The sequence below is a fragment of the Pristis pectinata genome, chromosome 30 (assembly GCF_009764475.1).
Source record: "Pristis pectinata isolate sPriPec2 chromosome 30, sPriPec2.1.pri, whole genome shotgun sequence".
NCBI classification, from domain to species: Eukaryota; Metazoa; Chordata; class Chondrichthyes; order Rhinopristiformes; family Pristidae; genus Pristis; species Pristis pectinata.
This window is the reverse complement of record NC_067434.1, coordinates 3,312,985-3,335,806: the sequence shown is the minus strand read 5'-3', so window position 1 is coordinate 3,335,806 and position 22,822 is coordinate 3,312,985. Positions and strand designations below refer to the sequence as shown.

Genomic DNA, 22,822 nt, shown 5'->3' with positions numbered 1-22,822 from the left:
AATACTAATTACAAAAAAACTGAAGCTTGTGCAGTGACCAACAATACACTGCCCACTTGAACAATGATTCATTCAGACCAAGAAGGTCCCAGGTTCCGTGAGCTGCACTCAGGCAGTGCAGCAGGAGTGGGATACCACAAATTGCCTTTTCACCCAATAAAAGAGACCAAGACCTTTTAGGGTTCACACTCCTGATCACTATACAACTACTGGAAAATGTGCATGTCAGGTCAAGAGTACTGGTGTTGCCCCCATCGTCTCCAAAGGTACCGAGGCGGAGCTGCTGCCTCACAGTTCCAGTGGCCCAGGTTCAATCCTGACGGCCCTGGTTGTACATTCCTGCTGTAATCATGTGAGTTTTCCCTGGGTAATCCCATTTCCTCCCACATTCCAAAGAGACTGGCAGGTTAATAAGCCACTGTGAATAGCTCCTGGTGTGTAGGGAGTGGTAGAATCTGGGGGTAATTGATGGGAATGTGGGGAAAATGCTAGTACTTGTATAAATGGATGTCTGATAGTCGAAGGGCCTGATTCCATAATCCACAACTTAGACTATCAACATCTAGCCTCACTTATAAAGAACATTACCAGACCCTGGGTACCTGTAAGTATCCAAGAGTTGATAACATCCATGGAACAAGTAGTCAACATGTTCAATGTAGGAGGGAAATGGGGACAACTGGGACTCTGCACCCAAGTGGCAGGAATACTGAACACATCCCTCCATTGCTGCTCCACTGATACCCCTAACAGGACTCCCCCACTGCCCTACCACTGGGAAGTAAAGTTTTATCAGAGCAGACTCTAGTTCAACAAATATATCAACTTTTCTATAGATATAAAGCATCATTTCACTGATACTCCTGTCCTTTGCTACCATCACCACTTTCCAATCCCATTTCCGTCACCTGTGTACCTCAGGCCTAACCTCTGGTCTTGGCCATGCTGCCCTGCCCTGCCCTGCATCTAAAACAATATCTCCCTCCTCAAATAAGAATAGATAGTGCTGGATATACTCAGCAGGTCAGGCAGCATCTGTGGAGAGAGAAACAGAGTTAACGTCTCAGGTCAGTGACCTTTCATCAGAACCTCCTCGAGATTGTTCCACCTTTAACGTAGCAAGGTGTACAGATCAGTGTCGAATAGGCAGAACAATAGTTCGAGTTAAAGAACTGCTATGTGAAGTTAGATGACCCATGGTGGATGCCAATGCTCTGATGGAAGTTAATAACTGCCATCAGCACTGTCACATCAAACACAGGCCAAGCTTTCTAACACTGACGTTATTGCACCATTGTGCATCAAACAAGTACACTGGTCACTCCTGTAGAGCATACAGCATACCCAAATGCTTACCATCATCTTTGCCATTATCTTTTCCTTTGTCCCTCTTGTCTTTCTTTGACTTTTTCCCCGAAGCCTCCTCTCCAGCCAAAGTACTAGCAACTGGTGTTGTGGGGAGGCTTGTAACTCCCGCCACTTGGCTGCTTCCTGCAGGTACACTGTACACAGTGGGGGCAAGTACGGTGCCAGCGCTTCCTGCCAGCTCTGTCCCATCGCTTAAGCTCTGGTGTTGCAACAACCTCTTTAATAGGAACCTAGGGCACAGTTAAAGAAAAAGGGGCATAAAGATCCCTTTTAATATCAATTATTTTATGATAATAAATATCCCTTTTATGTACCAGTAATTGAATCAGATTCAGTCTTAAAAAGCAAAAAAAAAGTACACTACAAATTCTACTAATTGTAGAGGTGGAGATGTTGGAGCATGCTCCTTCAATACATTTCCAACTTCCAATTTTAATTCGCTAAGTATAAATGTTTCTTTTAATTCTAATGTTTTGATGAAACAATTGTACTGAAAAAAAATCAATGCACTTTAAGAATTTGGACCTGTTGGATTCGACTGTTTAATATATCTTTTCCTTTAGGTAATGTTTACATGTATGGTGTTTGATATACCTCTAGTGGATGGACAAGGTATAACTGCTTCGTACCTGGTGTGTTCTTTCACCAGGTGAACGAGTGCCTTTTCATTGGCTGATTTGTGCCATAGTAGTCAACAGGTATTTTCTGATTGGACCATTGTTATCTAAAGAATGTCTCTTATCTCAGGTATGAAAGCTGCTGCTTTGTGCTAAAAAGCTCTCTTGCTCGCCTCTCTCTCTCGCTCCTGTGCTTCCTGCTCTTCTTTTTAAGTTGCACGTGCCTGCAATCGTTTCCTTTGTTCTCTCAACTCTTAATAAAACAGCACTGAAGCACCAAGAATTTATGCCTCATTCCTGACTCTGAAAAGAACCCAGGATCCAAACACCAGAATCCCACAGACCAGAGAACCCATGAAGGTAGTAACTCAGTGGCAAGTGGCCTGTTATACACAATCAGAGTCATACAGCACCGAAACAGGCCCTTTGGCCCACCATGTCTATGCTGACCATCAGTACCACCAGTGGGAGAGTCACAAACAAGGGGATGCAACTACAAAATAAGGAGCTGGTCATTTACAGGTGACCTGCATAGAAAGTTCTTCTCTCTGGAATTCTCTGCCCCTGAGGCAGAGAAAGTGGATCAATAGATATATTTCAGGTGGAGATAGATAAATATTTGAAAGACTGAGGAATTGAGAAACTGGCAGAGAAGAGGAGTTCAGCCATGGTCATATTGAATGGTGGGGTCTGAGGGCTTACTCCTGCTCATGTATCCATGTGTAGGGCCCTCAGGAGTAGATCCAAAGATTACTGAAAGTGGAGGCACAGTTAGATAGGGTGGTGAAGACGAACAGAATGCATGCCTTCATTAGCTGGGCATAGAACATAAGAGCAGGGAGGTAATGGCAGCACTTACAAAACACTGGTAGGCCACATCTGGCATACTGTGTGCAGTTCTGGTCACCACACTATCAGAAAGGGCGTGATTGCACCAGAGGGAGTGCAGAGGAGATTCTCCGGGATGTTGCCTGGGATGGAGCTACAAGGCTGGGTTTGTTTTCATTGGAGCAGATGCAGTTAAGGGAGGACCTGAAAGAGGTGTACAAAAGTCAGAGTCACTCAGCATGGAAGGAGGCCATTTGGCCCACCACATCCATGCTGACCAGTGGGCACCTATCTGTATTAATCCCATCTTCCAGCATTTGGCCCACAGCCTCCTATACCTGCTCACCTGGACACTTCTTAAATGCTGTCAGTGACTCTGCTTCACCTGTCTCTCAGGCCGTGTGTTCCAGGTGCTCACCGCTCTCTGGGTGAAGGCCCTCCTCAGATCCCATCTGAATCTCTTACTCCTTACCCTAAATCTACGTCCTCTAGTTTTACCTACCTCTGACATGGGGAAAATTTATACCCCTCATAATTTTATGTATCGCAATCATCTCCCCTCATAACCTCCTCTGCTCCAGGGAGAACACACCGGTCTCTCCTCGTAACTGAAACTTTCCATCCCAGGCAACATCTGGTGAATCTCCTATACACCCTCTCCAGCACATCCTTCCCATGGTAGGTGAGCAGAGGTACACGCCTGGCTCTTCTACTCAATGGCCCGACCAATGAAGGCCAGGATCCCATATGCCTTCTTTACCATATTATCTACTTGTGCTGCCACCTTCAGGGATCTTCGAATTTGTACGTCGAGGTCCCTCTATTCCTCATCTCTCCCAGGACCCTACCATGATACATGTCCTAGCCTCATTAGTGCTCCCGAAATGTATCACCTCATATTTATCAGTGTTAAACTCCATCTGCCATTTCTCAGCCCATTTCACCAACACATCGATATCAGCCTGTAGCCTAAAACAACTCCACCAATCTTAGTGTCGTCCGCAAACTTACTGATCATGCCTCCTACATCCACACCCAAATCATTCACATAAGTTACAAACAAGGGTCCCAGCACCAGTCCCTGTGGAACACCACTAGTCACAAGCATCCAGAAAAGCAACCCTTCACCATCAGCCTCTGTCTCTTACTGCTAAGCCAATTTTGGGTCCAATTTGTGAACTTGCCCTGGATCCTGAGGGCCTTAACCTTTGGACCTTGCTAAAGGCCTTACTGAAGTCCATGTAAACCACACCTACTGCTCTGCCCTCATCAATACACTTTGTTACCTCTTCAAAAAATTCAGTTTGGTCAGAGAGGATCTGCCCTTGACAGAGCAATGCTGGCTGTCTCTGATTAGTTCCTGCCTTTCCAAGAGATCATTAATTCTGTCCCTCAGCAGTTTCTCCAATAACTTCCCTACTGATGATAGGCCCACAGGTCTAGAACTACCAGGCTTTTCTCTACTGCCCTTCTTGAAAATGGGGACAACATATGCCATACTTCAGTCATCTGGCACCACGTTTGTGGCCAATGAAGATTTAAAAATCTCAGCCAGAGCCCCAGCTACCACTTCCCTTGTCTCCCATAGCGGCCTGGGATAAATCTCATCCAGCGCTCGGGACTTATCCACCTTTAAATCTCCTGAGATATCGAGTACCTCCTCTTTAATTAATGGAATCTTGTACTCAAATTTCACCTTTCCCTTTGCTGCGTTCTCCAACTATAAAATGAGGGGGGATAGATACGGTAGATAGTTTATAAACCGTTCCCATGGTAGAGGTACCCAAGACCAGAGGGTATAAGTTTCAGGTAAGGAGTAAGAGATTTACAGGGGATCTGAAGAAGAATTTTTTCTTTTACTTAGGGGGCAACTGAAATCTGAAACACACTGACTGAGAAAGTGGAGACAGGTTTAAGAACCATCTACACGAGCACTTGAATCTCCAAGAAGTTAAAAGGCTATGGACCAAGTTCTGGTCAATGGGATTAGTATAGATGGCTATCTGATTGTTGGCATCCACATGGTGGGCCAAGGGGCCTGTTTCTGTGTTTGATGACTTTATGACTGCATATAACAGGCCACTTGCCACTGAGTTATTTCTCCTGTGGTGGTTTGCTCCAAAGTCTTAAAGCATATTGAATTTCTTTTACTGTACACCTCCAGAGCAAGTATATTCTTACATGGGGAGACCAAAACAGTGCACAGTACCCTAGGTGTGGTCTCATTAGCACACTGTTCAATTTTAGCATAATCTCATAATTCTTGCAATAAAGGCCAACATCCCATTTGCCCTCCTAATTACTTGCTGTGCCTTCATGTACGACGAAATGCAGAAAGTTAACAAGGTTATTGGGATGCCTCTGAACACCAGGATTCAACACAAAGTTTTCCATCCTATTTATTCCAACTCTATCAAAACCTATTCTTTCACTCTGCTAGTTAACCAACGTTCTATCCCTGCTACAATCCCTGAACACCAAGAGCCTCCATCTTGTGCTTTTACCTCCTTTATAGCATCAAATCCAAAGCATTTTTGGTCCAATACACTACAATCACTGGTTTCCCATTTTCCACCTGGCACATTACATCCTTACAGAACTCCCTTAAGCTCGTCACACATTATTTCCCTTCATAAAACCGTGTGCATATAATGGTCATATAATGACCAAGTGTACCTCATGACAGAGTCCAGTTTGTTTTTGCAACTAGGAACACCACTCTCTACAGGTTTCCCTCCAAGCTGTATACCACTGACAGAAATAGCAGACCTTCAGCACTCTTGGGTCTAAGCCCTGGAGGGCAAGATGGTTCACCATGACCTTCTCAAGGACAATTAAGGACAGGCAATAAATATGGGCTATGCAGTGACCTTGGATCCAATAAAACATGCAAATTCAATTTCCTAGCTTTCCTAAACCATTGCCAATTTGTGCACTGTTAGGATTATAATGCTGCAATTATTCAAGAACAAACTCATCAAGATGCAATATAGTTCAGCACTATGCACTTATACACAAACACCCTTATTCTGCAATTACAGGTTGTGTGTTAATATAAAAAAAATCTGGTTACAGACTCGACAATGATATGCAGCAGATTTATACATTTGGTAAACGCCAGGACAGGGCAGCACATTGGCACAGCTCCTACAGGCCAGATTCAACCCTGACCTCCAGTGTTATCTGTGTGGAGTTGCCATGTTCTCCATGTACGTGTTGCAGGGTGCTGTGGTTTCCTCCCACATTCCAAAGACATTCAGGTTGGTAGGATAATTGGCCACTGTAAATTACCGAGTGTAAATGGGATGTAGAAGAAATAATGGGAGAGTTAATGAGCATGTGAGAGAGAATAGGTTACAGGAAAATAAAGTGGGGGAAAGGATTGCTCCAAGTCAACACAGACTTGAGGGGCTGAATGGCCTCCTTCTCTGTCATAAGGACATATGAAGAGTTGAGGACTGCAATTTCAGCAAAATAGAAAACACAGCTGAATAGCCTACATGACAGCCACACAGCCACAAGACCAGTTAGCTGAAACACAACTCCGGCACGTAACAGTATTCCCTACCTTCTTTCCTCTTTGGTTCGGAAAAACTTCAGTTCCATGTAAGCGATTTCATCACACAGAGCAGCATTCTCCTGAAATATAGAGTCATTGTTCCCATAATCAGACACAGCTACTTCGTTCTTTGGTTAACTCTGGCAATGCATTAACTCCAAAGGTCCTGGGATGTGACAGGTAACGCTGCACATCTCTTGCCTTCACAAAACTCCGTGTCCTCACCTCACAGACCAGGATTTCAACACAACCAGTGAGTGGTTGCACTTACACATGACAGAGGCAGCACCAGTACAACATGATCAACTTATTCTCTTCTACTCACAAAATTAAATCTCACCCCTTATTGTTCAAATAAAAATAACAAAATCAGAATCGTCATGCCACAGACAGCAGCTGTTCTGCTAGCTTGGGCATCAGCAGCTCCTCACTGCGCATTCCCACCATCCCATTCTCCCGCTCTTTCCCCATGGTTCTGCAAATTATTCCCTGCCAGAGCCTTTCCAATTCCCTTTGGAGGCCACTGGTGAAGGCACTGAATTCCAGATCACAACTTCTCTCCGAATAACAGAGGTTCCCTCACCACCTCCCTTGCCTCTTTTGCCAAACTGTCTTTTATATCTGCTGGGGAGGTCTGCCTGAAGATAACCCAGAGATCAGGAGGCAGGGAACTTGATGGGTGTGTAATTGGTGCAGGCATGGGTTTCTCACAGAAACTTTTTGACAGAAGTTTATCTCAGCAAAATGCCTCAGGCAACACTCACTCATCCAAAACTTAAGATTCTTACCTTTAAGGTTCTAATTTGCACCTTCACCAGGGCACCAGGGCCTTCACCACCATGCAACATGATAACAATGATGGCTCCATAAGAAGAAGTCACTCAGCCAAGTGCCCTATCACAGGACAACTGCTTTCCTTCCATAAGATGTTTGCACTTCATAGAAGCACCACCTTATAGGGTGCATGACCATCCGAGCTCAAGTCCACTAGCTACAACTGAATCGAGGAAACTGCTGAAGAGCTCTGGGGCAGAACCCAAGTTTGCAAACCGTGGAGAGAGTGCTGGAGCCTACCCATGTACCAAAGCTATCACATCAGAGGTTTTGTGAGGATGACCAAGTCAATGAAAATATTGGTCATCATCACAACACAGTGAATGCAGTAGTCACATCAGAATAAGATGACACAGACCCTAGCTCAGCCCACAAGCACTCAATGATCTGTAGCAAAGTGCAGAATACCTCCCTGACAGCAAGGAAGCATAGATCTGGAAGTGACGATGGTGACACAAGGCCATGGAATTGAGGGACTCCTTTAGAGCACTTTTTCTCTTCCCTTTACCCCATGTCACCTCCACCATCCCAGACATGTGCCTGGTTGTGTGCCCTGATAGCCACATTTGCCGAATCACAGGTAAAGGAGGAGAAGACCATGGAGTGGCCCCCACAGATTCCAAAACAGGGCATTTGGCAAGCCTGTCTCTACCTCTGCAAAAGCCATCAGGGTTGCCACACTTACGAGCATTAGGAATAGGTACTCTTGGTAACTGGAGACAGATGGTGATGGAGGAGGATTGTTTTTGTATTTGGAAGCTTGTCACCAGTGGAGTGCCATAGATATCTGTGCTGAGACCCTTAATGATTGTCATTTACATTAATGGTTTAGATATGAACGAAGGAGGTATGATTAGTAAGTTTGCAGATGACACGAAAAATTGGTGATGCTGTTGATAGTGAGGAGGAACATCTGGCTACAGGACGATCTCAATCAAAGCAATGGCAGATGGAATTTAATCCTGGAAAGTGAGGTGGTGCACTTTTGCACTAATGAGTAGGATGAATGTTAGGGCCCTGTTGAGGAACAGAGGAACCTCAGTGTACAAGTGAGGTGGCAGCACAGGTGGATAAGTTGTAAAGTTACCATTCAGAAGACTTGTCTTCAGTGACCAGGGCACAGAACCAAGGCAGGAAGATAATGATACACATTTATAAATATTGGTTAGGCACAGTTGGAGTACTGGTTGCCACATAACAAAGGATGTTACTGCACTGGAGAGGTTGCAGAGGAGGTTCACCAGGACAGCTTGAAAAGTTGAGTGTCTATTTCCCTCCGTCAATGCTGTCTGACCTGCTGAGTGACTTGCTCTGTAACATTTTGGCTGTAGTATTCCTGTGCTTCATTTAGCAATCCTCCAAGCTATGCTTTCAGCAAGTAGCCTGTCATCCTTAGTAGCCAGCCTCCAATTCTGCTGCAGGTTAATACCAAACTTGGACTGCTCTTGATTGCCGCGAGTGTAACAGACATGCCCCAGTATTTATTGGAATTTAGCCAGAACAGCAAATCCAACTGCCCTCTCACTCTGACCGATAATACCCTGGGGAGACTGATGCACAATACAGCCTCTACTACTTGCCTGATAGATTAGTTTATAGTTAATGGAGAAATCCTGAAGTTAACTCCAGTGGAGCTCCTGATTGATCCTGGAGCTTCAAAGGATTCTGTTCTCCAAAGTTTAAGGGAAGAAACAAAACAACTCCTCGTAAGACAACTGTTCACAGTCTTAAGAGAACAGCTACAAAGTGCAATATTTACATTAAGACCTTACATGCCCCCAGTACCCACTTCACTTGACAATATTTTGTTGGTGAAATTCATAGCTATCAGAAAATGAATGCAACTTGCAATGTCATTGTCAATGATCAATTAACATTCTTCTGACTTGCCACCTGGATTAGCATTGTCCACTCTGAAACCCACCCCTTCAAGAGCTAAAATATCCCATACTGAGATTGCACACAAAAGTATTGGAACTTTGAAAGAGAGAGCCACACTCTTGTTCTTATCTCAAAGTTCTGCATTTCTCTCATGCTCCTTCAAGACACATAAAATATCATTTAAAATTTAATAGTGACATAAAAATACAAACTGATCACACTACTAAGCTCTTTCTCCTATCCATAAACCAAATGCACAGTTTATGATCTACAGCATTGTTCACTTGAAGCAGCAAGACTTTGGCTCTCACGCAGAGGGGGAACTGGGGATGTTAAGAGAGTCACCGGCATACTAAAAGACCAAACATAATGGAACAAAGTAGAGCAAAGAAAATTCCAATACCTAACTATAACCAATGGGAGTCTGAAGGAGAAGCTGGACTTCCCCAGTGATATCCGTGTAATGAGCTTGAAGCAAACTCATGTGCTTTTAGCACTTTTCTTGAATTTAGGTTTTTTTTTCCCATTATAATTTGTTGGGGTGTCTTTTGCTCCAATTTCCTCCCTTCCTCCCGTTCTTACCAATGTTTTGGAACCTCATGAGGTTGACAACCTATGGACTAACAAAAACGGCACATTTCATGCAGCAAAAGTTATTACAAATACTCACAAAAATCAGGGCTTTTACGGTCTTCCGCAGTCGGAGGTACTTAACCCTGTACTTCTCATTCAGGGCTTTCTTCAGAACTTTCTTCAGTTTAGGTTTGGAGTCCTGGAACATGGAGGGGGAAGGGAAGCTGGAGAGGTGGTCCATTAACTGTGGGTTAGGATACTCAGTTGGGTGAGTCACAGGTACAAGGAAAGGCTGTGCCGTATAGCTCTGGAGAAGCTGCTGATGTTCTTTCTCCATCTGGAAAGCAAAGTAAAATCTGATTACACCATGCCTAGTACTGGGAACAGCAAGACTTCATTTGATTACACTTCTGTATAGCACCTCAAAATGTTTTACCTCACTTGTGGTGTGGTACAAACTGAGATGAGTGTCATGGTTTGTATGTTAATATTTTTGACAAGTCTCATCAGTAAAAACTAAACTACCTTCAACAGCAATGTGTGTCCAATATTTCCTTTTTTCCTCAAAACCTGATGACTTAGCTTTATATCTTTCTTCTGTTGATCCTTCGGATACGTCAACACTTCAGTCATCTATTTGGGTGAGTGAGAGAGAGAGCGAGAGAGCAAGAACGGCCTATTTAATAATGGAGAGCGTTACCATGAAAGGTTGCAGCAAGGCTCCACAGCTTTGATATGAACTATTGGTTGTCTATATAGCCGTCCGCCGAATGCTGTTTTCATTGGTTAACTGTGCTTCAACTACACCACGATCCCTGGTGCCACTCCAGACATGTTTTCCCATCCTCCTCCTCGAAAAAGGCCACACTACCGAATAGTATTGGCACAGTAACTGACCAACCCACAAGTTCAGATTGTGGTAGAGTACAATACAGATTCCCCAGATGGCCCATCGCATTTTATTTATAATTTACAAGATGTGGGCACTTCTGAGGTGCAAACATTTATGTCCCATTTCCCTAGATGGTGCTGAGTTTCTTGAGTGTTGTTGGAACTGAATTATTCAGACAAGTGAAGAGCATTCCAATATGCTCTCGACTTGTGCTTGTAGATTGTGAAGAGCTTTGATAATCTGGAGGCAAGCCAAACTGTTGAATATTCAGCCCTTCTGAACTAAAGTATTTGTGTGGCTTGTAAGTTTATCGTGACCCCACGACATTGACGGCAGGAGACTGGATAATGCTAGTGAAAATCAGAAGTTCACAGTTGGACCCCCTTGTGTTGGAGGTGATCATTGTGTAGCACACGTGGCACATTAATGTTTGCCATTTACCAGTCCATGCTGCATGTTATCTAAGACTTGTTGGATGAAAGCATGGGTTGCTTTTTCATCTGGGGAGATGCAAATAGAACTGAATATTGCAACAATAACCAGCCTACATCAGGTGTTGCCTTGAAGATCAAGGACAGTCACTCTCACTTCACCATTGAAGTTCAGCTCTTTGGTCCACATTTGTACTAAGGACGTGACGAGAGTTGAAGCTTTGTCCTGACCAAACCCCAGCTAGTGTCAGTGAACAGACTATTGATGGCAATGTTGACAACACCTTCTATCACTTCACTGATGATCAAGGGTAGACTGTTAAGGTGATAATTAGCCAGACTGAACTTCTTCTGCTTCCAGAATACAGGACACTTCTGGGCAATTTGCCCGATTGTCAAATTAGATGTCAGTATTGTAAATAGACTGGAACAGCTCGACAAGAGACAGGGATTTCTGAAGTGTGTTTTCACCTCCAAAGCCAGGACATTGTCTAGTCCCATAGCCTTCTCCTGCATCCATTGCTCCTGGTTTTTATACAAATTGTACTGTCGATGATATCTAAGCAGAGAGTATGGGAGCAGAAATTAACACGGCATATCTGGAGTGGGTAGATCCTGCATCAAAACATTGCCGTGGCCTTGGATAAATTATCAGCTGGGTACCACTAGTACAAAAGAGATTCATTAGCCCAATTCCTGGGATAAGTAGATATTCCTACCACAAGTAGCAGGATCTACACTTTTGGGAAGAAACAGGATCTATACTTTTGGGAGCTGAGGGCTGATTTTATTGAAACATACAAGATAGGATAGATGTCGAGATATTTCCACTAGTGGGGGAATCTCAAACAAAGGAAACATAGCTACAAGATTAGGGGTGGCCAATTAAAACTGAGTTGCATAGGTACTTTTCTAAGATGGTGGTGAATGCCTGGAACTCTCTAACCTGGAGGTTAATAAAGACTAGATCATTGGAAATATTTAAAGAGAAAAGTAGATAAGCTTCTGAAAAATCAGGGAATTGAGGGCTAAGGGGAACTGGCATAGAGGAGATGAGGTCTGAAGCAGATCAGCCATGACCTTTTTAAAATACAGACACAAGGGAAGGACTGAGTGGTCCACTTCTCTTGTTTACATCCAATGGAGGAGAATGGATGTGAGAGATTAATGTAGATGGTAGTTAATGTAGATTTTTTCATTAAAATTTGAGTATATTTAAACGTTTAAGTGATAGAAGACACAGCGCAGAAACAGGCCCTTCAGACCACAGACGGTCAACCATCAAACATCCATTTTTACACAAATCTACCCAACCTATTTTATCCTCTCTTCATTCCCATCAATTCCCTTCTACTAACATCACTCACCTCCACACTAGGGGCAATCCACAGCAGCCAATTAACCTACCAGAGAACTCAGAGGAAACCCACGTGGCCAACAGGTGAATGTGCAAATTCCACACAGACAGAACCAGAGATCAGGATTTATCCTGGGTCACTGAAGCCGTGAAGCCGTAACTGTGCTGCTGACAGTTTTAGACTTTTATATTTTGTTTAGAGTGCATAAAAAATAAAAAGTTTCAATACGTTTTTTTAAAGGTTCATTTTATTGAACATTTCTGACATTGTGTTTTGATAGTTCTGGCAAACTCGGCTTCAGCAGAAACTTAAGCACCTATGCAGAGGGTGCAGTCTGGTCCCTCCCATATGATGGAACTGTCATTGTGGATTTTAAAAAAGGGCTTTCCATGATCCTTGGGACCACTTCTAGAAAGGGGAGCTACCTAAGTATAAACTTTCTTCTGGCAACTTGCCAGTGATTACAATTTAGAACCATAAAACCATAGAACCATAGAACAATATGGCACAATACAGTCCCTTCGGCCCACCATGTTGTGCCGCCCTTCAAACCACTCCTAAGACTATCTAACTCCCATATATCCCTCTATCTTAAATTCCTCCATATGTTTATCTAACAATCTCTTGAACTTAACCAACGTATCAGCCTCCACCACCACCCCAGGCAGCGCATTCTATGCGCCAACCACTCTCTGGGTGAAAAACCTCCCTCTGACGTCTCCCTTGAACTTCCCACCCATTACCTTAAAGCCATGCCCTCTTGTATTGAGCATTGGTGCCCTGGGAAAGAGGCGCTGGCTGTCCACTCTATCTATTCCTCTTAATATTTTGTATACATTGATCATGTCTCCCCTCATCCTCCTCCTCTCCAATAAGTAAAGCCCTAGCTCCTTTAGTCTCTCCTCATAATCCATACTCTCTAATCCAGGCAGCATCCTGATAAATCTCCTCTGCACCCTTTCCAACGCCTCCACATCCTTCCTATAACGAGGCGACCAGAATTGGACACAGTACTCTAAGTGAGGTCTAACCAGAGTTTTGTAAAGCTGCATCATTACTTCGCGGCTCTTAAATGCGATCCCACGACTTATGAAAGCTAACATCCCATAAGCTTTCTTAACTACCCTATCCACCTGTGAGGCAACTTTCAGTGATCTGTGGATATGAACCCCCAGATCCCTCTGCTCCTCCACACTGCCCATAATCCTGCCACTTACCTTGTACTCCGCCTTGCAGTTTGTCCTTCCAAAGTGTACCACCTCACACTTCTCGGGACTGAACTCCATCTGCCACTTGTCAGCCCAGCTCTGCATCCTATCAATATCCCTCTGTAAGCTTCCACAGCCCTCCACACTATCCACAACACCACCGATCTTTGTGTCACCTGCAAACTTGCTAAACCAGCCTTCCACCCCCTCATCTAAATCATTAATAAATATCACAAGAAGTAGAGGTCCCAGAACCAGTGCCTGTGGGACACGACTAGTCACAGCCCTCCAATCCAAATGCACTTCCTCCACCACAACCCTCTGCTTTCTACAGGCAAGCCAATTCTGAATCCACATGGCCAAGCCTCCCAGGATCCCTTGGCCTCTGACCTTCTGAAGAAGCCTACCATGTGGAACCTTGTCAAACGCCTTACTAAAATCCATGTAGACCACATCTACTGCCCTACCCTCATTTGTGGAAGAACTATGGGAAAATGCCATCCCGAGCTCATTTCACATGGGAAATGAAATAACCTCAGGATGACTGGATCCTGATAGGGCAGATGTCTTATCTGAACAAGGACGGGTGATCACCTTACCTTGGTCACAGATCTAGGGTGTTAACTATACAAACTTTCAGAAAATATGTGGGAATGCTCCACACAGCTGAAATTTGCTTATTCTGGAGGCAGCCTTTTCCCATGGGTCATGGGTTAGAAATGAGCACATGAGGCAGGAGACCCAGTGGGATAAAGAGTATTCTCTAATTGGTGGAATGCAACATGATGTTCCCCAGGGATCTTTACGGGGGGGGCGGAGTTGTTGGTGATGGTGGGTGGGCTCAGCTTTTCAAGAGGGAATAGAGATTCCTATATCATAATTGCAAGCAATTACAAACAGGTAAAGATTGTACAAGCAACCAGAAAATTGTGGCAAAGTAAAACTTGTAAAAAGAATGAAACTTTAACATTTTCTCTCTCCATATATGCTGACTGATTTGCTGAGCATTTCCAGTGTCTATCTGCGAAACAGATTTCCAGTAAGCAAATCCCTCATCAACACCTCCAGGGGAGAAGGAAGAAAAAAAATGACAACCACCACCATGGTCATGAAAATAACATTGAGGACACACTTACTAGTAGAGCAAACACTCCATTTTTATTCTCCAGCCTCTTGAATCGTCTGCTCCCTTTCTGAGTCTATAATAAAGCAGCAGAGAGAGCGTTGATCACACTGAATGCAATCTCACCTAGATCATGCACAGCGGAGGATTAGGGAAAAGAGGGCAGAGGCCATTGGCAATCATCCAAAATACATACACAATATTAAGTTACAGGCACATGTGCACAAGTGATCAGCAGATACATCTGCCTTCCTCCCCCGGAAGCAGGCATGTTCAAGTTTCTCTGCTTGCTCCTGATCTCACCTGAAACAGCACTTCAATCATTCCTCGTAAGAATATCATTTCATTTGTAACAGTGCCCTTCAGCTGGCATCAAAGCGTGAATAAATTAGGAAAAAGTATTAATTATATCACCATTTAATGAAATTATCCTTCCACATTTGGCAGTCTTGAACAAGATTCAGTGGTCCTCCCAACTCGGAAAAGTCCACATCTTTTGAAACCAGTGGGAGGAAATTTTTCCAGAAACTGTTAACAGCAGGTCATTTACAGCAATGATTAATATAAACCTGGCTGACATTCAGATAGCAAATTAACATATTTCTGATTGAATTGCCCTTGTTTTTAATGCAGAAGAGAACCAAAAATCTCAGATCATTAGCTGGAGCAGAAAATTGCCTTATTCTTACAGAACTCAGATCTCCAGGCGAGGTCCTCACTGACTCTGGGCAGCATCCATCCTAAACAACAGGACAGTGTGCTCTCGGCAGTCACAGGTAAACAGTCAGTTAGTTACATCGTCAACTTGTGGCAATGTACAGATCAATATACAAGCCTTGTTCACCTACAAGTATTATTCAATATCAGCTGGATGAGTGTAACCAATGGTGGAGTGAGTGTTGAACAAAACTGAAAATTCTACAAAGACTTTATTTACTTGGACAAATTGCAAAGACAAAACTATATCCACTGTGTCATTAAGCACCATCTGTTGCCAATGCTGAAATATCCCTTCCTGTATCAGTTAAGAATGTGAGTGTTATGTTACATCCCTCATGTAAACAGCATCCTCACACCTTAATAAGCTTGAATTTAACATAGGTCATAAAGATATGACAGCTACAGGAACACATTATTCCTACGTCCCTTCTCCAGATCTGACTGCTGCTGCTGTTGCTCTCTACAAACAAAATACAGTCTTCCCAAACATGCACGCAGACAAACTTCCAAACCGCAAAAGAAAGTCCACAAAAGCTGCAAACATAGACCCTTTACCTGACAGTGGTAGCAATCTTATCAAAGATTGTTTACCTAACAATCAATTGAATAATGCTGGTTTTTCAGCATTCTGCAGCCGAATATACTTTTTTTATTCCCTCAGGAGTGAAGTGACCACTTCTGGGCTATTTTGTGTCCCTTAGCAAATATGACCAAACACTTCTATATGTAGTTTCAGCCAAAACTGGTAACTAAGTTGTGATGCTTAGTGAGGATTTAAAATGTGGTTTGAAGGGTAATAAAAGTGAATAAATTCTACTGATGCGCAAAGTGCATTTCTTGAACTGAGTGCAGAAATGAACCACATAAGCTGGAAGGCAGCAAATTTCATTACAATAAGACAGGACCTGGCAAAGGTTGATAGGCAGCATCTGCTTGCAGTTAAGTCTACATCTGCACTGTGGGAAGCATTCAAAGTAGCAACAGCAGGAGTTCAGGGTCAACATGTTCCTGCAAGAATGAAAGCCAAGGGTAACAAGTACAGGGAACCCTGGATGTCAAGGGATAACAACGGTTAGATAAAGATGAAAAAAGGAAGCACATATAGGAGGCCTGTCAAGAGTATAAAAAGTATAGGGAGACACTTAAAAAGGAAATTAGGAAGGCAAATCCAAAGGCATTTTAAAAGTATATTAAGGTAAAACCTGGGAATGAGCAGTGCCGTTATGAAATGGGCAATCTGTGTATGGGAGCCAGAAGCAGAGGCAAGGTCCTAAATGGATACTTTTCATTAGTATTCACAAAGGAAACGGATGTTGTAGTTGGAGAACTCAGCAAAGGGGAAGGTAAAACTTCCATAAATAAAGAGGAGCTACTTGATTCCTTAGCAGGCTCTAAGGTAGATAAATCCCCAGGGGCACATGAGATTTATCCCAGGCTGCAATGGGAGGCAAGGGAAGAGATTGCTAGGACTCTGACTGAGATTCTTAAACCTTCGCTGGATACAAGTAAGATACCCGATAGCTGGAGGCCAACAAACGGGATCCTCCTTTTCAAGAAGGGCAGCATGGAAAAGCCTGACAATTACAGACCTGTGAGCCTAACATCAGTGGTAGGGAAGGTAGTGGAGAAAATGCTGAGGAACAGGACTAATGATCACTTGGAAAGGCCGGGACTAATCAGAGATAGCCAGCATGGCTTTGTCAAGGGCAGATCCTGTCCGATTAGTCCGATTTAATTTTCTGAAGAGATAACAAAGTGTACTGAGGGCAGTGCAGAGATTCAAGTTACATGAACTTCAGTAAGGCCTTGGACAAGGTCCCATATGGGAGACTGGCTCAAAAGGTTAGGGCCCATGGGATCCAGGGCAACTTGGCAAAATTGGCTTGGCTATAGGAGACCGAGGATGATGTTAGAGGGTTATTTTTGTGACTGGATGCCTGTGACTAGTGGTGTTCCACAGGGACCAGTACTGGGAACCTTGCTGTTTGTAAGATGTCACAAAGATTGGTGGAGTTCTTGACAGCATGGAGGCTAACTTTAGGCTACAGGGTGGCATCGATGTATTGGTGAAATGGGCTGAGAAATGGCAGATGGAGTTTAATCCTGATAAATATGATGCAATTTGGAAGTACTAATGAGGCTGGGACAAACACCATGAATGGTACGGTCCTAGGGAGTTTTGAGGAACAGAGGTCCTTGGTCTATGTTCAAAGATCCTTGAAGGTGGCAGCACAGGTCGATAACAAGGTTAAGAAGGCATATGGATGCTGGCCTTCATTTGTTGAGGAAATGAGCAGGGAGGTTATACTCCAACTTTATAAAACATTGGTCAGACCTCAGCTGCAGTACTATGCACAGTTCTTGTCACCACACCATAGGAAGGATATGATAGCCCTGGAGAGGGTGCAGAGGAGATTCATCCAGATGTTGTCTGAATGGAGCGTTTCAGTTACGAGGAGAGAATGGTGAGGCAAGGTCTTTTTCTCTGCAGCAGAGGAGGTTAAGAAGGGACATGACTGAGGAAAATAAAATTATGAGGCATAAATAAAGTAGACTGCATGAAACTATTCTCCACATCAGAGACAGATAAACCTAGAAGGCATAGATTTAAGGTAAAGAATAAGAGATTTAGGGAGGATCTAAGGGCAACCTTTTTCATCCAGAGAGCGACAAGTAGCTGGAATACACTGCCAGAGCGAGTGGTGGAAGCTGAGTCACGGACAGCATTTGAGATTTAAGCACTTGGATCACCGAGGCATAGAAGGGTATGGGTGATCTGGATGTGTCCCCACTGGTCGGCATGGACGTGGTGGGCTAAATGCCCTGTTTACATGCTTTGTAACTGAAACAACTAGGTTAAACTTAGATAGTAAAATACATCAGAAAGACTAGGTTAGTTCAATTGAAGAAAGAATAACCGTTTCTAAAATGGAATGGAGGCATCTTAGACCCCTTTTCACATTCTGGTAACTCACAACAATCTTGGTGCCTCAGTCTTGTCCCCTCTTAGGGGAAATATCATCACTTCTATGATCAGGAGATCAGAAATCATTACATGGGTCAGACCTCACCTCACAGCAGTCATGCCACCATTGTAGAACATTGCAAACAGCACCTTTCAGCAGAGCAATGAAGACCATTGTTGGTGCAAATTCAAATAGAAATAAATAGCAAAAAATGCCTACCTCTCGATAGAGAACAGCTTCCAGGCTGGATTTAGAGCTACAAGGATGGAAAATAAGACACTCAGTGAACAATGCAAGGCACTTCAACACTGGCATTCTTTACATTATGGCAGAAGATGGGAATGATGGGATTTTTCTACCGAGGGCTGACACGGATTCAATGAGCCAAATGGCATCCTTCTCTGTCGTAACATTTCTATGATCTTAAGACTACAACAAGTGGGAACGTGAGGAGGCCATTCAGCACCTCAAACCTGCTATGATCATGCCTGACCTGACATTCCTGATACCCACCTTTCTGCCTTTTCAATGTAACCCTTGGTGCCCTTACCAACAAGAAATCTATCTCAGCCTTAAACATACCCAAGAGGTTCTGAGGACTCTCAATCCCCTGAAAGAAGAATTCCTTTCTCACCTCAGTCTGAGTGGATGTCCTCTTGTTCTGGAGTCTCCCATAAGAAGAGACCCAACAACTATATATGTTTTAATAAGATTACCCCATATTCTTCTACACTCCAATGAGTAGAGACCCAACTGCTTAATTCTACCTGGTTGGCAGTCCCTCCATACCGAGAATCATCCCAGTGATCCTTCTCAGAATGAAATAACATCTTTTCTTAAATAGGAGGCCCCAAGCTGTTCACAACAGTCCAGACATGGTCTCACTGGTGCCTTATGCAGCTGCAGTAAGACTTCCTTATTTTATTCTCCAACCGCCTTGAAATAATGGCAAGCATTCCATTTGCCCTCCTGGTTCACCTGCTGTTCTTGTGTACTAAGCTCTCTACGTTTCATGCACAACCCCAAATCTCCGTGCTACAGCTTTCTGAAGTTTTTCTCCATCATGTATTACCGTTTGTTTGTTCTTCCTTCCAAAATGAACAACTTCACACTTTCCCGCATTTTACAGCATTTACCAGTGTTTTGCCCATTCAACTAACCCATCACTACCTCTCTGTAAACTGGTCGTGCCCGCCTTTCATCTCACATTCCCACTTATTTCTGTGCTGTCAACAAATCTGGCCACCACACATTCTCTTCCTTCCTCAAAGTCATTAACATAGATTGTAAACAATCCCTTGGAACCCTTCCTCCTTACTGGGATACATTCTTACTGTGTGCCATGACTTACCTCCTTAAGTGTCTGCTATTGCTTGCCCACTGTTTTCTACTAATCTATCTGCCTAGTCCACTTTAGCCAATTCTATATTCCATAATCCTTATTTACATTAAACTCAGATGTTTCTGATCCATGTTTCTTGTACTGAAACAGAATACAAAACCTTACAATGCTATGATCATTACTTCCTGTGGCATCTTTTACTGAGGTCATGCCTCTGCCCATTACCAGATCCAAGATAGTTTGTTCACTGGTTGACTCCATAACATATTACTCTGGGAAACAATCCTGCACGCACTCTATACATTAACCCAATCTACACGAAAAGTAAAGTCTCCTTTTACAATCTCACATTATTTGTCGATTTATTGCCTTTTGTAAAGAACCCCAGTCTACTGCACATCTTCCTTCCTTTGCTGTTTTTCACTTCCACTGAGCCTAGATCATCTCTCACAACCGTACATATTTCCAGATGCCAAACCATCAGAATTTCCGAATGGCTGGATAGCAGATTATCGGAGTTTTACTGTACCTCCGGGGCCTCCTATTCATTGTGCAGGTCATGCCCTCATTAGTCCTCCCAAAGTGCCTCACCTCACACATCAGGATTAACACATCTGCCATCGCTCTGCCAATCTTACCAGCTGATCAATACCATCATGCAGTTGAAGACCGTCCTCCTCATTACAAGCAGCTCTAATTTTTGTGTCATCTGCAAGATTACTAATCATTCCTCCTTCATTCACATCCAAACCACTAATGTATATAACCAACAGTAAGGGTCCCAGCACCGATCCTTGTGGTACCACTGATTACAAGCTTCCAGTCACAAAACAGCCTCTACTATCACCACCTGCCAAACCAATTTTGGATCCAATTTGCCATGTTGCCTTGGACCCCATGGGCTCTAACTCTTTGGATCAGTCTCCCATTGGGACTTTGTTAAAGTCCATGTAGACGACTACCCTCAGTCCCCAGTGAACGCTACTCTTTCCCTGGTTACACTCTTCTCCTTAATGTACTTATTAAAAGCTTTGGGATTTTCCTTAATTTCTCTGCCAGTGATAGTTCGTGCCTGCTCTTTGCCCCTACAATATATCCCCCTACAATTTCTGTACTCCTGAACAATCTCCACAGTTTTCAGATCTTGATACCTGCCCTATGCTTCATTTTCTTCTTTTATCCAACCCTCTCTCCCTTGATATCCAGACTTGCTGTCCCTACCTTTCACCTTCATGGGAACATATTGCCCCTGAACTCTCATTATTTCACTTTTAAATGACTGCTATTTGTTGGATGCAAGCTTCCAGTAAGTAGTTGGCTCAGTCCACTTTTGACAGGTCCTGACTTACTACACTGAAATTGGATTTCCTCAGTTCAGGACATTAAGTTCTGAATCATCTTTATCCCTTTCCATAACTACCTTAAAACTCAGAGCAACGTTCAATATTGCCAAATAGCTCTCCCACTGATATCACCCTCAAGGTCCAGTACTGCCTCTTCTCTACTAAGATGATGTACTGGCTCAAAAATCTCTCCTGGATGCACTTTAAAAATCCCAACCCCTCCAAGCCTTTCACACCAAGCCAAAGCTCCTAAGTTAATATGGAGAAATTGAAACTCCTAGCTACTACAACCCTATTTGTCTATACATCTGCTTCTCTATCTCCTGTTAGGAAGACTGAGGAATATCCCAGGGGAGTAATCACCAACTTTTTGTTCCCAAGCTCTATCCATAAGGTCTCATTTGAAGACCCTTGTAGGATATCCTCCCTCAACAGGGTATTCAGGAGAAGAGTAGAACCCAAGAGGGACCTAAGGGACAAGCTGTGTGTAAAGCCAGAGGATGTGGGTGATATCTTAAATTCTTCTCATCTGTCCTCACTAAGGAGAAGAACACTGCAGTTACAGTAATGGATCAATACGGCAATACCACCACTTCTTTAACACCCTCCTCTGTTACACCTGAAGTTTCTATACCCCAGAACGTTAAGTTACAACTCCTGCCCTTAGTTCAGCCATGTCTCCGTGACCGCACAATATATTCTCATGTGCTGATGAACATTAAGTCAGACTTCTTGCGTTAAAATAGATGCAATGTAGCCTAGTATTCCTCCCACGCTTTACCACACCCTTGCTTGCTCTGCTTACTGCACTGACTTACATTTGACTGTACCTCTCCCCCTACTGTACATCTACTTTGTGTCTCATTCTCCTGCCCATTTAGTTTAAACCCTCCCCAACAGTATTAGGACCTCCCTGAAGGATGCTGGACCCATTCTGACTCAGGTGCAACTTGCCCAGCCGGTACACGTTCCTTCTCCAGAACTGGTCCAGTGACCCAAATCATGAAGTGTTTTGATGATTAAAGAGAAACTGTCTACAGTGCCAGAATGGTCTTCAGCCACAGGGCACATATTTCAAATAACTTGCAACAGAGGCGAGATGAGGAAGATATTTTACCCAGCAAGTGGTTATGATCTGGAACATAATAAGAGAAAAAGTGGTGGGAGTATATTCCAGCGAATACATAAATATTGAAAGGAAAATATCTCCTCCACAGGCATAAAAGGCCAAAGGTGACCCTTCTGTACGATGTGACCACACTTCTGAGAAGTGGAATTAAAAAAAAATGAAAATCGCAAAAGAGTGATCAGTTAGATAAAGCAGAAATTGAAGGCGAGGGGCTGCTCCAGTGGGGGAGCGATGTCACTGATAGGCTATAGAACGGTGAATCAGCCACTCAGTCAGAAACCCAGATTTCAACCAGAGGGAGCTCCATCAGTACACTCAGACAGCCTGAGTTGACTGATGATGATTGAGCAGCACAACACTGCTCCACAGCAACTGAATTTGTGCCCATTCTCCAGCTCATTGCAGTAGGATTGCACTTTTGGAAGTCTCCCTGTGCTGGTATTCTCCCCTTTCCCTAGTGGCCCTTGGTCAACAAGTTAGGACTAGTGGGCTCCTACAGTCAGCAGCTACCACACGTGCGAGTGCTTAATGCCAACAGCAGCTCTCTGGAACTTTACCAATTACCCATTCTTCTTTGAAAACAAGACTAGTGCTATTCAACCACGTGCCATACCCTAATCCTCATCCCCATGAACATTCAAACATGGTCA

The 22,822-nt window shown here is 43.6% G+C and overlaps 1 protein-coding gene across 2 annotated transcripts in view; it reads right to left on the bottom strand.

Moving 5' to 3' along the window:
* tbrg1 (transforming growth factor beta regulator 1) overlaps nucleotides 1–22,822 on the bottom strand; it is a 78,690-nt gene that overhangs the window by 42,905 nt on the left and 12,963 nt on the right. For both annotated transcript variants that reach the window (XM_052041545.1, XM_052041543.1), the window contains 5 exons: nucleotides 18,578–18,614; nucleotides 14,686–14,748; nucleotides 9,758–9,997; nucleotides 6,382–6,452; nucleotides 1,357–1,598 (listed from right to left, as the gene is read on the bottom strand). In XM_052041545.1, the coding sequence (XP_051897505.1) occupies nucleotides 1,357–1,598; nucleotides 6,382–6,452; nucleotides 9,758–9,997; nucleotides 14,686–14,748; nucleotides 18,578–18,614 (653 nt within the window). The remainder of the gene's footprint in view (nucleotides 1–1,356; nucleotides 1,599–6,381; nucleotides 6,453–9,757; nucleotides 9,998–14,685; nucleotides 14,749–18,577; nucleotides 18,615–22,822) is intronic.